This window comes from Paramisgurnus dabryanus, chromosome 3 (genome assembly GCF_030506205.2).
Source record: "Paramisgurnus dabryanus chromosome 3, PD_genome_1.1, whole genome shotgun sequence".
Lineage (NCBI taxonomy): Eukaryota > Metazoa > Chordata > Actinopteri > Cypriniformes > Cobitidae > Paramisgurnus > Paramisgurnus dabryanus.
The window spans coordinates 28805816-28821973 of NC_133339.1; the positions used below are offsets into that span (position 1 = coordinate 28805816).

At 39.6% G+C, this 16158-nt stretch overlaps 1 protein-coding gene and 1 long non-coding RNA gene across 5 annotated transcripts in view; both read right to left on the reverse strand.

Annotated features, from left to right (window-relative positions):
- The window catches only part of rarab (retinoic acid receptor, alpha b), a 104485-nt gene that overhangs the window by 24049 nt on the left and 64278 nt on the right, over positions 1-16158 (reverse strand). The window contains exon 1 of one of the 4 annotated variants that reach the window (XM_065276971.2): positions 8741-9684. The exons of the other annotated variants lie outside the window; for them this stretch is intronic. Within the exon in view, the coding sequence (XP_065133043.1) occupies positions 8741-8906 (166 nt within the window). The 5' untranslated portion in view covers positions 8907-9684. Of the gene's footprint in view, positions 1-8740; positions 9685-16158 lie in introns of those variants that run through there. 4 annotated transcript variants of the gene reach the window in all.
- On the reverse strand, positions 10768-12696 carry LOC135768999 (uncharacterized). Its single transcript, XR_010542331.1, has 2 exons — positions 12085-12696; positions 10768-11630 (listed from the first exon to the last, which is right to left on the reverse strand). It is a non-coding gene; the product is annotated as an uncharacterized lncRNA (long non-coding RNA).

The window sequence follows — 16158 nt, forward strand, 5'->3', positions numbered from 1 at the left end:
TCAAATGTCAGATTCTGTAGAGGTGGGATTAGAGAGTTGTTTGGTTTGACTGGTTGTCAAGGATCCGTTAACAGTGTTTTTATTGCAGTTCGACCCTATAACTGCTGTAACTAGCCCTTCATCTCGACAGAAAGTCAAACACACACCTCACACAAGAGTATTAAAACAGATACACAGTACTATTGGTGCATGACTCAGTAAGCCTTTATTTTGGTCTGAACGCCATAAGACTGGTCTTTTATAGTGAAAGCTTTTTCTCCAAAAAGTACTTAAATTATCCTCACATTGTTACAAACACGCAAGACATTCTTGCTAATTATGGAACACAATTTGTATCTTAGGGAATTATGTGCGTTTATTCATACAGTGTAAATAAGGACTAGAGCATTCAAGCCTCAATGTGATGCAAAAGCACTATAAAAGCATCATAAAAGCAGTTGTATGATTCGTGTGATATATTCTTAGAAGTTTCCTGAATCCATAAAAAGCATAATTTATTAATTGTCATCGTACGGAAGACAGAGAGGCAAAGATATTCTTTAATATTCCTTTTGTGTCCAATGGAAGGGAATCACAATAGTCATACTGGGTGGAAAATTAATTTTCATTTTTGGGTGATTTTTCCTTTAATTACTGTGAGAGAATGACTACTAAGTGGCAGCTTTATCACGTCTTCATGTTTTTGTCAAGTGATTTAAAGCTTCGAGCAAAAGGCCATCAGACGCCAGGAGTTATTTCCCCCTCACGAAGATGAAGATAGTCACAGGATGAGTAGAAGCCATTGCCACAACTCTATTATCTATTAAGTGCACTCGCCTCATTAAACCATGCTGTTCATTTGTGGCGCCCTACAGAATTCATTCTGATAATTAACATCTAGCGAGTATGGAAAACGCAGTCTCTGCAAGACAAAGCCATTCGTTTCGTACCCTCTGTAGAGAAATATTTCAGCCACAATGATGTTTAATACACTTCTGACTTTTTACCAGGAGGGAGAAAGAAAACGCAGTACTGATGAGCTGTGCACACAAAGCCATTATTTCATCCTGCCATCACATTAGGAAAGTCCATAAAACAAAACTCATTATGATACAAAACGAGAATATCACAATGCTGCTATGTCAAAGTAAGCAAAAGAGAAAGGCCATCCCAGACGTTCCCACAGGGAGCTTGGACAATTGCCCTAGACGCTCTCTTTTGACAAAAACCTGCTGGACATTACAGACAAGCTGAAAACCATCCTAGTTGACCTTCTTCCTTTTACGTCCCACAGCCCAATGGCCCTCTGATACGCGCCAAACCCCCTCCCAACGGGCCCCTCGCCAGAGCAGGTTTCAGCCCCCAGGCTTCCCTTATTTTTATTGCCTGTGTTTATAGCTGGTCTTGGTTTCTCTTTCTGCCCTCTTTTCCTTGACATTTTATGGCGTGCAATATAAGAGACGCCCTTCACCCCCCGTCTGAGTTTTTAAGTACCTCATCCACAAATTCTTTTTTCTGCGTCGAAATCCGGCCCTCAGGAATTCACTTGATGTCATTGGCTGTCAGGAAACACCACAATGGGTCGTGCGCAGTCTTTTGAAAGTGATCATGCACAGCTGGACGACATTTATCTCCGACCAGACGGCTTACAACTTTAAAACAGAATTTCCTGCTTTTTACTGGTTTAGTTTCATATGCATTACGCGCAACTACTGCCAGCGTAACGGCTCAATAGCACTTTTTCAACACTTATTCTCATAGTATGTGTACCTTGTCTTTTGTATGTACTATCGCTGGTGTATGGTGCGTTTGGAAGTAAAACATATGTATGGCCATCCATCTGTAATCAAGATAATCACTCCAGAGTCTAAGAGCATCTGAAGTACAGGGGCCTGGGAGGATGGCTTTAGAAGGCTTTAACCTTAGCCCAAAATCTGTCAACGTGTTTGGGCATGGCGCCCTCTAAATCCGCCTTAGTGCAATATAAATAGAGTTTCCAACTCCAGCCGTGTTTCCTCAAACTGATTAAAGTTCAAAAAGAGAGTAAGTAGAGAGAAAGAAAGCTCGAACCTGGAGATGATGACTACGAATGATCAAATGTTAGCTCAGAACAAACTACCACGTGATTGACCTTGCATATAGATTACGTTTAGACTAAACCCGCAACAAACAAGCTCGCTATTTGCACAGACACTGAACTCGCTAACCTGGTCCTTGCTGACACTCTTGTGTGTAGGATCACACAAAAAATCCAGCATAACCTGATGGCACTAAGATCTAATACATGAAATGTGGCTGTAAGGCGGTACATTAAAGTAAGCAACAGCCATTACAGCTGGAGGGCTGCACATCTGATTTGGAAGGGCGCCATGTGTTGCAAAATCTTGCCCTATGGCCTCGTGCAGGTACAAACTTCACTGTTCTTTCCCTGCCATGATTATAAAGCAGCTCGGCTAATGTTAAGCCTTCGGGTAAAAGTTGTCTCTCTGATCTGAACCTTTAAGACACTAGACCAGGGGTCTCCAACACGTCGCTCGCGAGCTACTGGTAGCTCGCCTCTTAATTGCAGGTAGCTCGCTCGTGGGTTTATTTATTTATTTTTTATTTTCTGTGGTTATGGCGCTTTTGGATGTCTGGTTAGTGTTACAAGCGCCTGTGGTGGTAAAGACTGGGTACGTGTTTGACGTTGCGTTGAGCTGTGTAGACCGGCGTATCATATGACATCAGTAATTTAACATGTATGATTCAAAAACAAACAAATAAGATCGCGCACCCGCGCAACGCTGTGAAGCCCGCGGCGCGGCAACCGGACGATCCGCGCAACGCTGTGAAGCCCGCAGTGCGGCAACCGGACGATCCGCGCAACGCTGTGAAGCCCGCGCCGCGGCAACCGGACGATCTGCGCAACGCTGTGAAGCCCGCGCCGCGGCAACCGGACGATCCGCCCAACGCTGTGAAGCCCGCGCCGCAGTAACCGGACGATCCGCGCAACGCTGTGAAGCCCGCGCCGCAGCAACCGGACGATCCGCGCACATCTCGAGTTACTATGGTAAAAATGGATGCTGTCATTTTCGGATTCATTTTTGATAAAATGAAAATAAAGTCGTCGTCACAAGTTCAATGGGTTATCATCTCATATTTAAACATCAAATGTCAAGAGATACCAGAGAGCCAAACGTGTGACATACATGCACATCCCTATTATGAATCCAAATCAGTAAATACTCTATGTTTGGATCATCTTTCTATATCTGATCTTTAATAATTTATTTTTTATTCAAAATGTGGTATTTTTGGACAAATCCTACCCGTATAAGAGGTGATAAAAAGTATAAATAAAGACAACAGGAAAGTTTTTGTTGTTGTTGTTTAAAAGGATCTGTTCTTTTATTTGATGTATCTTATGTTTATGTTTAAAGAAAGGCATTTTCTGGAAGGAAATACAATTTTGTGAAAAGTAGGAAAAAATGCTGGCACTGGCTGGCAACTTAAAAAAAAGAGTTCAAATCACAGTGAGTTAAAAGACTGTCTATTAACTCACTAATTTAGGTATAACGTGACACAAGTAGCTCTCGACCACTTTTATTTTTTAGAAAGTAGCTCTCCAATGAAAAAAGGTTGGAGACCCCTGCACTAGACGAATGTTGTGTGCATGTCAGGCATACAGTATTATAAACATAAACCATTAACCTGCCAAGGGTCATCGTCTTTTATCACTAAATAAATTCAGTTCATCTCCTCTCCTCCATCCGTAATAAACTTACCACTTCATCACGGAGAAAAAAGCCTGCACTTGGGAATTCTGGAGTCAGTCTGTAAGATAACAGAGTGAGGGCCTAGTTCTCCTTCAGATTCTGATCAGGCATTATATCATCTGTAATATTCATCCCACATGACTACTAGGACTTCAAAACACTAAACTTTATTTTGGGTTTGGTGTTGCGCATTGCCTTAGGTATAAACAGCATTTTAACTGTTGTGCTTTAGGCCACAGCCACCACCAGCTGGTCACATCGTTGTATCCCCTCACAGCACAGATGTAGGGGGGAGCACTGCTGATCCACCTGGATGTGTGCCGCAAGAGTGCCAGCAACCCCAGTATCTACTGCGATTCCTGCCCTGTATTTAAGGCTAAGAGAAATAAACACTCGGTCAGCCAGCCAAAACCACAGCAACACAAGCGCTACTCTTGCCAACAAGGGCTGCTTGCAAAATGCAAACTAGCTGATCCCCATGTCTGTGTTCAACAGCAGGCTTGCCATGCTGTCTGGAGGTCAGGCAAACCCTAATCCTCCAGCAAGCCTCGGTTTACCAGCGGACGCGGCCGTTCTTTCACCATTTCTTTTGCAAACTCTAATAATTCGCCCTTATTTTTTCCCTATTCTTCATCCCTTCCCGACTGCAGCAGCAGGGCTGGGCTATTGCTCCCGCCGGCACTGCTCAGTTCATGGGAAACAATAAAACGCCACATGCCTTTCCTTAGTTAGCGCTTCCACACTGCAGCTCCACGTGAGACTCATAAGACGCCGGTAATGCCAAAGACGATTCTCTGTGATCCTGTAAATGATACTACAGATTTGCTGTATAATGTGACAGTGACACACATTGCAGTATTCTTAAATCAAGGCATGATATTAAAGCATTAGATATATTGAGAGAGTAAGTGATTTTATAAAATTTTATAATAGTATAATAGCATACCTCACAATATATATTTTAATGGCTATTTGATCATTTATAATATATCACTAGTGAATTAAGCACTTTTATGTAAAATATCTTTTTAATCAATATACTTCTTTTAATAATTGTCTAATTTCATTTAAAACTGGATTGATGCAAACCTAAATATGTGTTTAATCATAAATAATAAGCTTGGAATCAGTGTAAAAAATGCTTTTTATTCCCAAGATCGTCAAATGGACATGATTGGACATACATTATATATAAATATAAAAGACTTGTAAAGCATACTATACAAGCTGTAAGCCTACATCAATTGAATACTACATTATGCACAAACACTGAAAACTAGGGATGGGCATAATTAATCGACGATCGATAATTGATTGTTAAGAATTTCGTCGATCCCGTTAATTTGTTATCAATTAATCGAATGCATTTTTTTTATCTAACTCCTGTTTCACAAATACTCCGTATGCAGTGCGTTTGCGTATGTGTGCGGCGAATCCGTCAAGCACCCGTTGCTGTGCGCTGCTGACCGCTTATTCTGCATATAAAACATTCATGTGATTGACACTTTCTGTGAACACTTTTCCGCATAAACAGTAGAACAAAGCATCATTTTTTTTTTCACAAAATAATATATTTTAGATATTATTTGACAGACTAGTAAGTGTGGATTAAGGATGTTTAAAATCTCTAGCCTGGTGGTCAGGATCTGAATGGATCAAATCAGCAGTTTTGCAATGCTTTATTTATCTCCACATATATCATAAAAAAAATAAGCAGAGTACCTTTGCAAGTCTACCCTTCCACATTATATATTTCCTACTATGTATGTATATGATTTCCAAATAATAAACGAGAGTATTCAACGACAAAAAGCGTCTCTTATGGAAATAAATCCTCACAATATTATTATTTCTCAAAACTTTATGACAAAAATAAGCAACTGTATACCTGCAGTTATTCAAAGATGCACACATTATTCCGCATATATTTGAATATTATACAAAAGTATTCATATAACAGCACGTTTCATATGGCAAATAAATATCCTCACATTAACATAACAGCATAATGAAATGAATAAACAGACAATGAAACAGGATTGAAATATAAATTGTATTATTATTACCGGAAAAAAAGCAATATTGCTAAAATAATCTCTGAGGTAAATGCGTCAAAAACGCTGTTACCCGCACAATAAGTCTAAATGAGCAATAAAAGTGAAAAAAGCATTATTAGGCCATGTCTCAAAACTTTATATGACAAAAATATATTTAAAAGAAATTTATACTTACAGTTATTCAAAGATGCACATATTATTCCATATTACTTGAGCACGTTCTCTGTTATGTAATAGATGGCAGGTGCGCATCTCCGTCTTTCAAACATATATAATTTTGTAATTACTACCTTAGGAAAAGTAGCCATGATTTTATCATTGTGAAAATGTTTTTTTTTTTTTTTTGCAGATTAAAAACGATTTGTATTTCCGCAATTTTACTACAAATACCATGGTTATGATATATTGTGGAGTTGGAGACCATAGTTAATTTGTGTCTACTGTTGTTTTACAACAAATAAAAACTAAAAGACTATGTTAGTATAATTAAACAATGGTGAATGGGGCTCACAAAACGCACGCTGTTTCACACATACTCTGTATGCGGAATAAGCCAAGTTAGCGCTGAGGTACCTGTGCATCCCAGTCAGTCTCCTCGGAGCGGGTGTTTTCGGCGGCGGCTGGACTGACGGTCACCATGGGTTGCGGTCGCGTCTGACCCCAAAACATGCTTTTATTTCTCAAAAAAAAATCAGTAGACTGGTGCAGAAGTTTTATGCGAGTTACTAAAGTTAGTTATTTTTCACGAGGCTTTAAGTAGCCTAATTTGTTATAGCCTAATGTTAAGAAGGCTAATATCTTGCACTTTCTTCTGGCTTGAATAATTTTGAGTTACATTTTGACAAAACCTTTCAGATCTAAGTATTATGTTTTTTGTTTAATTTAATGTTAAACATGAATCTTTTTTTTTTTTTTGATTTTGGAACTAATGAGGTCTCTGTTTAAGAACGCTGGCTCGCAGCTGCAGGTTCCGCTGCTTTAGAGCACCGCACATGCAGGCACATATATGTTTGAAACATAGTTTAACTCTCTGCCACAAGTTGATCTTGTAATAAAGGTCTCATCGAGATAAATTTACAATAAAAGCGTCTGCTAAATGCATGCATATAAACGTGCATATAAGTGTGTTACAGCAGAATCTCTATCAGTTACATCACACAGCTCTTGCGCTTCCTGCTATCTTTAATGCAGAGCTGATCATCAAGTAAAAACAAAAATGCTATACTGGAATGTCATAAGGAGATAAATAGAAAGTTAGCAGTCTTCAATTGGGGGAAGGGAAGCAGAAAGATCAGACTGCTGGTCCCAAGAAGCCTTCAGAATGATGAAGAGCTTTTCAAACACTCTGTGATGGATGCCTCCTCAGAAACCAAGCGCTGGAGCCTCTTGCTGTGCAGAGGCAGCAAGGCCTAGAGGTCAGGCAGGCAGAGGGCTTAAAACGCTCCTTAAAGTCCTGAAGGTGTTGGGGTTTGAAGGCCGCTAAACAAGCAATCACAAGGCACACTTCGGTATAAAGTATAAAATAAGACTTGAGTATCCCGAAAACATCAATTATTCAAACTCTCACGTTCTTACGCAAGAAACCGAACGTGGTCAACAATAAGCGGCTGTCTGGCTTTAATTATTCTGGGGATTATCTGAAAGAGCAATGCGGCAACTCATAGCACTTCACATGGCTCTCTCGAGCCTTTTCAGCTCTTTGTGCAGTTACCACTGATTTACTTTGCCAAGTGGAAACTATGATGGGTTGTATGAAAAGCCCTAGATAGGCATATGGTTACTTCTGACCCACACAATTCACCTCGAGACGAGAGCAGTTACTACTGCAGAAACATGCTTTACAGACAAAAACAGCACAACCGGGTCTTTCCAAAGGAATAACTACACAATTACATCCGTATAACACCTTAACATGCATTGTTGAGGTTTCTACAGGATTCCAGCACATCTACTAGAAATTTGACTTCATTTAGACTTTGTTTCTGTACAGCCCCGAATATGGACTTTGAACACATCATCTCTGTGTCTCATTTCTCTTCATGCCCTTCTCAAAAAGCATAAATAATGTCTTGTAGGACTGTTCTCCATAAGAAAAGCATGCTAAGCTGCAGAACAAATCATCCCTCAAACAGGCTTACACAAGATTAGCAATGTTGACATGGCCTAACAATGACTGGAGACCATGTTTCTAGACAGACCACGGCCCCCCGAAATGTCACGCCCCTGTTGCAAACACATAACATACGCTGCAGACGACGTCAGCAAACACAACATTATCAGGCGTTTTAACGATTGTTTAAAGGGTTTCAAACATTTTTCATTTTAAAATTATTATTTGGATATGTTTAACTTGCACTAGATGTGTTACATACAAGTACAAATATCCAATAATTAACTTAAAGACACAAACAATATATAACTAACATCATGTTTGGTAGGCATCGACAAATGGAGTGAAGCCAGCTTTTAAATGTCTCATCAATTATTAACAACTCTGCCCTGAGAGGGCATTAATATACTACAATAAAATGTTTTAACCGAGTTACCAGACAGTAATAAACGCGAGTTCAATGAGTTCACTGGAAACCGTACAGAAGAACCCGCTCCAAACAAAACCTGTAACAGTCACGAATATAAACATTGAGGTTCTTTAATGGTAGTGCTCCAACTATAGTCATAATCTCTTCACGTGAGTGCTCAAATAATGCGTCTATAAAGCAACATAATGTGTTATCTAGGTAGTTAGCGCACCAGATTTCGAGACACGGCCTACATGTACATGCTGTAAAAAAGCCACACTCATATCAGTCGTTGCCCCTGTAAGAGCCCCTCTGACCCCCAAATGTTTAGTCGTCGGGTGAGGGACTTAACTCAAATTGTCCGCATAATGTTAAACCAGAGACTGTGTTAAAGCTAGAGATTTTTGGAGAAAACAAAAAAGCCACCTACAGTGATTTGAGCCGCTCCAATGTGGGTTCCTGAAGCCCCGCGCCGCTCCCGACACGAGGCCTTTATCCGGGATCAAACAGCCGCGGTTCTGGTGGTAGTAATCCATGCTCAAAAACTGGCTCGGACTAGGAGTCAGTCCAACAACGTCCACACTCTCGTACATCATGGGAAAAACAAATATCCTCCAAAAGTGAACGCCTCCTTCCTAAAGTGTGTTGTGTTTCTTCAGCAAAAGACTGTAAGTAGGAATAATAACTAACAGAACTTGCGAACTTTACGTCGAAATGTAAATTCCCGTATCACAACAACACCAAGAAGCGTCTTTATGCAAAGAAATGCGATTTAGTACAAACGCGTGCATACAATTGTGTTATGCTGTGCATTCATGAGTCAGTTCAGCAGAAACTCGTGCTGTCCACGGGGAATGAACTACATTCTTCAGATATTAAAATCCTGCTCCAGTTGTTGCGATACTACGACTGGCGTGCCGTTATAATTGCAGCTTTGTATTGGACGTTAACATTAGATCGATGTTTAACTGCGCTATCCCGCGCGCTTAACGTTACGAGGACAACCCAAAAAAACTGTTTAAAGCAAATGTTTACAAAAGCTCGAGATCGTCTCAATTACCTCCACGCCCAAACCGAAGCGTATTCTTAAAAATATTCGCTAAAAGACCGATGTTTCGACGTACATGTACTGTAGACACACAACCGTCCGGATCGATGATAGATCTGAATCTTGTGAATAATCCTGGTGCAGAGAAAAGAACTTGCTCCAGTGTTTCCAGACCCTGCGAAGACGCGGATTCAAAGTAATGTCTTAAGCATCTTGTGTCGATCCAACCGCACACTTGTGGGGAATTTCTCTTTAAAAACAAAAGCACTCTTCGACAGGGCAACTCAGATCTTCACACACTTCCCAGGCTATCCCACACCGCAATTCTTGACGAGTGTCAAGCAGCTGCGCCGAAACTCCGCCCCCATCAACCCCCACTCTGCATGCCGCTCTCTCATTGGTTGCTGATAAACCTAATCTCAATCTTATCAATGCGATATCCATCAAGCAGAATCTGTCGCCATTACAAGCTAAAGTATAAAGTTTTTGCAGATACGTGTGTGCATTTGTTTGACGGTTTTGTAAAATAAAAAATCGATTGTATTTATTACAACAATCAACCATAAAAATACTGTAGTACACTATAGTATTTGCTATAGTAAACTGTAGTAAAATTGTAGTTTTTTTTTACCTTACTACAGTATACTTTACTATATTTACTATAGTCCTAATACTATAGTATAATAGTACTATACTATATTATAGTAACTATAATTACTATATTATACTATGATTACTACAATATACTATATACATATAGTACATATAGTATTCAACATATTTTTATACAGGCGTACAAGACTTCCAATGAGGTATCACCTTAGATACAATCATCTACTACTATTCACCTTATTCCGCCACGCCCCTTTTCAATTCTTCGCTCTTCCGCATTTTGTCAACCGACTTCCGCTGCTAATATGGCACAGTGCATTCGGTAGCTAGTTTGGTGGTTAGAAGATTGTTTGTAGTTCACTAAAACTTTAGCAAAATGACAAATATCGCACCTGCTGTAAATGTTTTAAATTAGGAGCACGGAGAAAACTTCATACGACGCACGGATAGTCTTATATTGTCCCAGCAATCGTCTCGTGGTTAGACGATATGAAGCAGCCGCGGCAAGTAACCTATTGGACATATTTAATTACCTCGTCGTGTCAGAAGGAGCAGCATTGAAAATTATTAAAGTACTTATGTCTACCAATATTTACACAGTGATTTCGTCTTTTTTAAAGCAAATGTGCATCTTAGCCAGTCAAATAACTATTTTGTTTTTATGTGGTAATGTACCATGATAGAATTCATTTGCAAACTTGCCAACACTTATTCCTTCAAATCAGGAGACTTAAATCATTTTAAGTGGAATTTACAAAGCTCACATATGGTTTAAGAAATTCCTTACAGATAATATCTGATCACACTGTAAAGGTTTATATAACTACATGACAGGTAACATCTGATCACATTGTAAAGATTTAAAATAAATGCATGACAGGTAACATCTGATCACATTGTAAATGTTTAATATAACGGCACAATATCTGATCATATTGTAAAGGTGTAATATAACTGCATGACATCTGATCACATACTGTATGAAGGTTTAATGTAACTTTACAACAGGTAAAATCAGGTCACATTGTAAAGGTTTATAAAAATAACTATGGACTAAGAAACAACTAACTTTTCAGCAAGACCACCCTGCAATGAATTAAGACGCAGCTTTATCAGAGTCATCAGGTGCTGATCCCAAGTGTTTATCTGGAAGCTGTTGGTGTATGTACTAGTAAAGTGCTTGGCGACTGTGTAATGCATGCAACATCAACCCTGTGTAAAGCTGACAAAGATGGTTGTTTCTCAGCAGAGATATGTACATTTGTGCCAGCTCAACACATTGAAGCAGTTTCTCGGACGGGGTTTACAGGACTATGCCTTAATTATATTAGGAAATTTTAGTTTTTACAAACAAACCAAATCTTGTGACAAAACAATGGCACTCATATATGTTGAGGTATGTCAGTACAAGGTGTTTTTAAATTATTGTAGCTCAAATATGCATTTTAGCCTGGGACCAGCATAAGCCCTGTCCGGGAAACCGCAAGTTTGTTTTCCCATATCAGATGTATGTTGCTTCAGGTTGAGTTGTGATTTTAAAGTGTAGTTGTGGTCAGAGACAGATGGATCCTCCCATTGTGTTTCTGCATCACAGTTTAGGAACACGTTGATTGTATATCATCCTCACAGTTGTCCATTGGATCACTACACATCAATGCATCTGTGAAAATAATATAACCATAAACATTTTTATGTTAGTATTTAAAAGAAACTTGCATCATGAGAATTAATATATAAATGACATCCATACTTAAACAGAACAGTGTGTGAGAGAGAGATGCATTAAAAAGAGACAGTAACGTTATACACACAACCTTTAACTTCAGTGTTAAATAATATGTCGTTTAATATCATCATTTGAATGAGAAATGAACTGACCTTCTAGCATCTGAAATCTCGGTAACTTGTATGAATCACGTGAGCTACTGTAAGAATGTAATGTCCTATAATATACTGTTGTCTTATCTTAAATATAAAAATATAGGTGGGCAATGAAAATCATTCAAAATAATTGCATTTTATAAACTAACGTTACTGATCTTAAGTTTATTCGTAGAACGGACATCAGAAATCTAACGTTAGGCGAAAGAGCACATTTAGCTAAGATAGCTTACCTGAAACTGATCACGTTTTCAACACCCAGCGTGGTTTAAAGTTACCGGAACATCGTAGTCGAACCATTACTTGGGATAAGGGTGTTCCTCAGTCGGCTTCCCGTCCGTTAAAATTGGTAAGAAACAAACATAAAGGCGCTTGAGTGAGCTTTTTAAGTTTAACGCGTCTCCTTCAGCCACTGCCTCAGCTGCTCATCATATGCAGTCGGAAGTACGTTGACAAAATGAGCGCAATGGCGCCGCCCTTGTTGTCGTGGAAAATAAGGTGAATATACAACATGTGTGAAGTTATATACATGTGTTTCCTTTATGTGTTGTACTTACAAAAGTGTTCTACACAGATTACCCAGGACTCAAGTAATCCACCATGCTGTGTCTCTATAAAGCAGACAATTCTTGACCTCGAGACTTCTTTATCATTTCAAACTGAGGTAAACAATATATTGCAACACTATCTAGTTTGCCACCATAAAATCCATAGATGCCGCCCTGAAAAGTAGTGTTCATAACAATGCAATGAACACTTAGGCTACGGCCCTGTAGCATCCGTCAGCTCAACGCACCAAGGTTGTTGCCATCCGCTGATGGCTCCATCCATCAGTGAAACGACACATTAGCCTCCCCTTATTTTCCGGCTTCAGCCCTCACATTTTTGTCCTTCACATGTAAGAGGTACTGTATTGATTTTTCACCATCTAAAATATTAGCCTGTGCACAATACAATGCTCATTCAATACATATACGTTTATTAATGGAAAGTCCTTTTAATTCAACCAGAACACATAATAACTGCTATAAAATGGAGAAAAATATAGTAGCTGTAAGCCCATTTTACATATTTAACAGAGGGTGTATAACACTACAGACACGAAGATACAATAGGCCAAATGTTTATAATGCAATATGAACAGATTATAATAACAAATGACATACTATTATATCACAAGGCTGTAGAGTGCTTTATTCTGATTGGTTGAGAAATGTATGGGAAACGGGTATGCATTATTTTTCGATAAAGGCACTCCGCTTCGCATCATGTCGCATTACCATATTGAATGTGCATATTTGTGAATACTTCAACAGCCTGTCGACAATTATTCCTTACATATCTCACATTACATTGCACAACATTTAAAAGTGTGTTAGCATTTATAAAAAGCATTGTGCCTTAAGTAACCCTGTCACATTTTTGGGAGGGGGCATAATTGTGACCCAGCCTGTGAAATCCAGGCTAAACTCTAATTATGAGATTTGGAGCATCAAAGTTTTATTTTAACCATTAATTTCAATCTATGGCATGCTCTTACTGAGTCAATATTAAATATATTAAGGTTATATTTTATATTCATTAACAGAATGTTCTTTACATTATGCAGGTTCATTTTATGTAGAAAACACTAAATCACAAAAAAAGACATAAGATGGGTTTTCACAGGCAGGGTCACAATTGTCTCAAGCAATGCTACGCCTGCTGTACATAATATGCACATCTGCTACTCTTCACTACAAAAACACAGACCATTGATGATGTTAGACCAATTTAACACAGTGGAACGCAGTATAAAAGACTGTGATCATTTCAAAAGCAATGACATTAAAAAAATACTGTTGAGAAGTCATAATTTGTCATTATTTAGAAACAACACTATTGTAATAAGCTACACAGGTCACTGATAGAGCTACAATCCCAATACCCGAGTTAAGAAGGGCAGTATAATGGGGGAGAAGGGGGTTACATGGTGGCTTTTAGGAATTCAAAGACTTTATGGAGCTTTAGGAGGAAATGCATGAGCAAACCTGCTGGCAACTTGAAAGTGTGAGGCTATTTATTACCCTCAATCAACCTCCTCCCCCTACACCTCCTCCAAATATGCATGAAAAAGGTTCTTCAAGCTTAACTTCTTATCAGAGTTTTACGAGTGTTAAAATATGATTGTGCCCTACATGTGCATTGGTCAATTTCTATAATTATAAGGAAACATACTTTAGCTCAATATCAATGCAGTTAGCTTCGAAAGTGTTATCATTCCGGGAGCAGATGGGTGTTTGCATTCATTTACAATGCCTATAATCTACTAGATAGGGAGGAGGTACAATACAGTTACAATGAGTGCCTGTGCTTACCCATTATATAGCAGAGCAGTATGGATGTACTGCATGCTATTATCACAGATAAAGGTTAAGATACCTTTCAGATGAGCTCATTCTCAACAATGACAGATTTCCAAACATCCTCAAAGCACTTTGTGCTAAAGACCATCTGTAAAATGAAATGACATATAAAGCAATGCAAATCATTTTACAACTTCCTATAAAATGTGATCTCGCAGGTTTAATCTCAATGACCTTCATGTCAATCTAAGGACATCCACACCATTAACTCTTCCGTGAACCTCGCTGAAGCAATTTCCTGAAACTGACTTACATTAAAAGAGTTATCCTGTATATAGTGCAGACAGCCATAGGGCCGAGTGTCATTCTTAATCTAGTCATAGATCATGGTAAGTTATGGTGCAATAGAAGTGCATTAAGCGGTTAGTGCTTTACAACTGCTGTTTGTTCACTGTTACTATATAGCATCTGTGGTAAACATATGGTGGAGATTAGCTACTGTGTACCGCTCTTCCAGATGTGTAATGTTTGTGGTTGAAGGCTACTGACTTGTCTGCAGAGCTGCTGATGATCCTGACGGCTTGAGCATTCGGGTCCCATTACTCTTGGCTCAAGGTCAAGGATTAAGTGATGAGAACCGATCTAGCCTCTTATGTCTGCACAAGTCATTTATATGTGGGTTGGTTTGTTTGTTCATTTGAATGTGGGTATGTGTACTTGTGTTTAGGCATGATGCCAAGTATGTAGGATATTTAGAGTTTAAGGTCACTGTACTCCTCTTCATTATATGAAGCTACTATATTGAAGTTTGCAATGTACTTTGTTATAGTAACAAACCTTTGACTCGATTTCATTTTGATGGCCGGGTTGAATAAGGTGTGGGCCATTTTCTGCTAGAAAAGATAAGGGTGTAGCGTGAAGGGTCAAGTCCACGCCTGTGCATCGACTTCACCTGTCCCCCGGCCATGCATCATAACCTCCTATTGACCTGTTGACCCCTTGAGACCCAGCCGACAGATGAACCGCTCAATGACACGTATGCCTATTTAGCCGCTTATCTGTTTGATACAAGCATGTATTGCATCTCCATATTTCTAAGTCTATATATTATGTGCTTTATGAATGCCTTCCTGTACTACGTATGATTACTGTTATCATCTAACCCATCATACTATAAATTCTCCTTAATAGCCAAGCTCTTAAACGTGTTATCGAGGGTCCTTTCCTAACGATCCACAATGTGTAGAGACCAAAATGATAAATTTTCCTGCTTTTCACTAGTAATGGCCCAAGCGCAGATTGAGTGTAATAGGGAAATGTGCCGAGCTGGTTCAAATGTTAATGGTCCATCTGAAATCCCCTGCTTAGCCAGCAGGTTGGGGAACAAAAGCCCCATAGTGGTGCAGCTTGCGGGGTCTGGACATGACAAATGCTGTTGAGACCGGGGCAGCGGTTGCTGTGGAGCTCCAGAGAGGGGAAAGAGGGGGCAGTGGAATGATCTAGCAAACCCAAGCCTCTTTGAGGGCGTTGCACAGGGGTGCAGCGGGGGTCACCCCATCATCATCACCATTTCAAAGAGCCCAAGAGTGAGGAGGAGCAGTGTGGGGGATGGGGAAGGTCTGTTGACCCCAACCAGTGTCCCTACAACACTCCATCTTCTGTGGATGGTAATGGCATGAAAGAAAACCCCCGTCATCTCTGCTCCTGGCTACAGGGACCACGACAAGGAGAGGGGTGAAAGACAGATAGCGGTCTGCTCTCTAAACAGACCTATTACCTTGACACCCCCTAGAGGAAAGACCCTCACCCCTGACACTCTCACTCTTCCCATTGTAACTCCCTTTCACATGGAGACAAATACACACACACATACACAAGAAAACCCATTGGGACCGCTCTATGATAGCAGGCCCGAGGCAGGAAGAATTTGGTTGCACTGTATGCACAGGCAAATACAAAAGC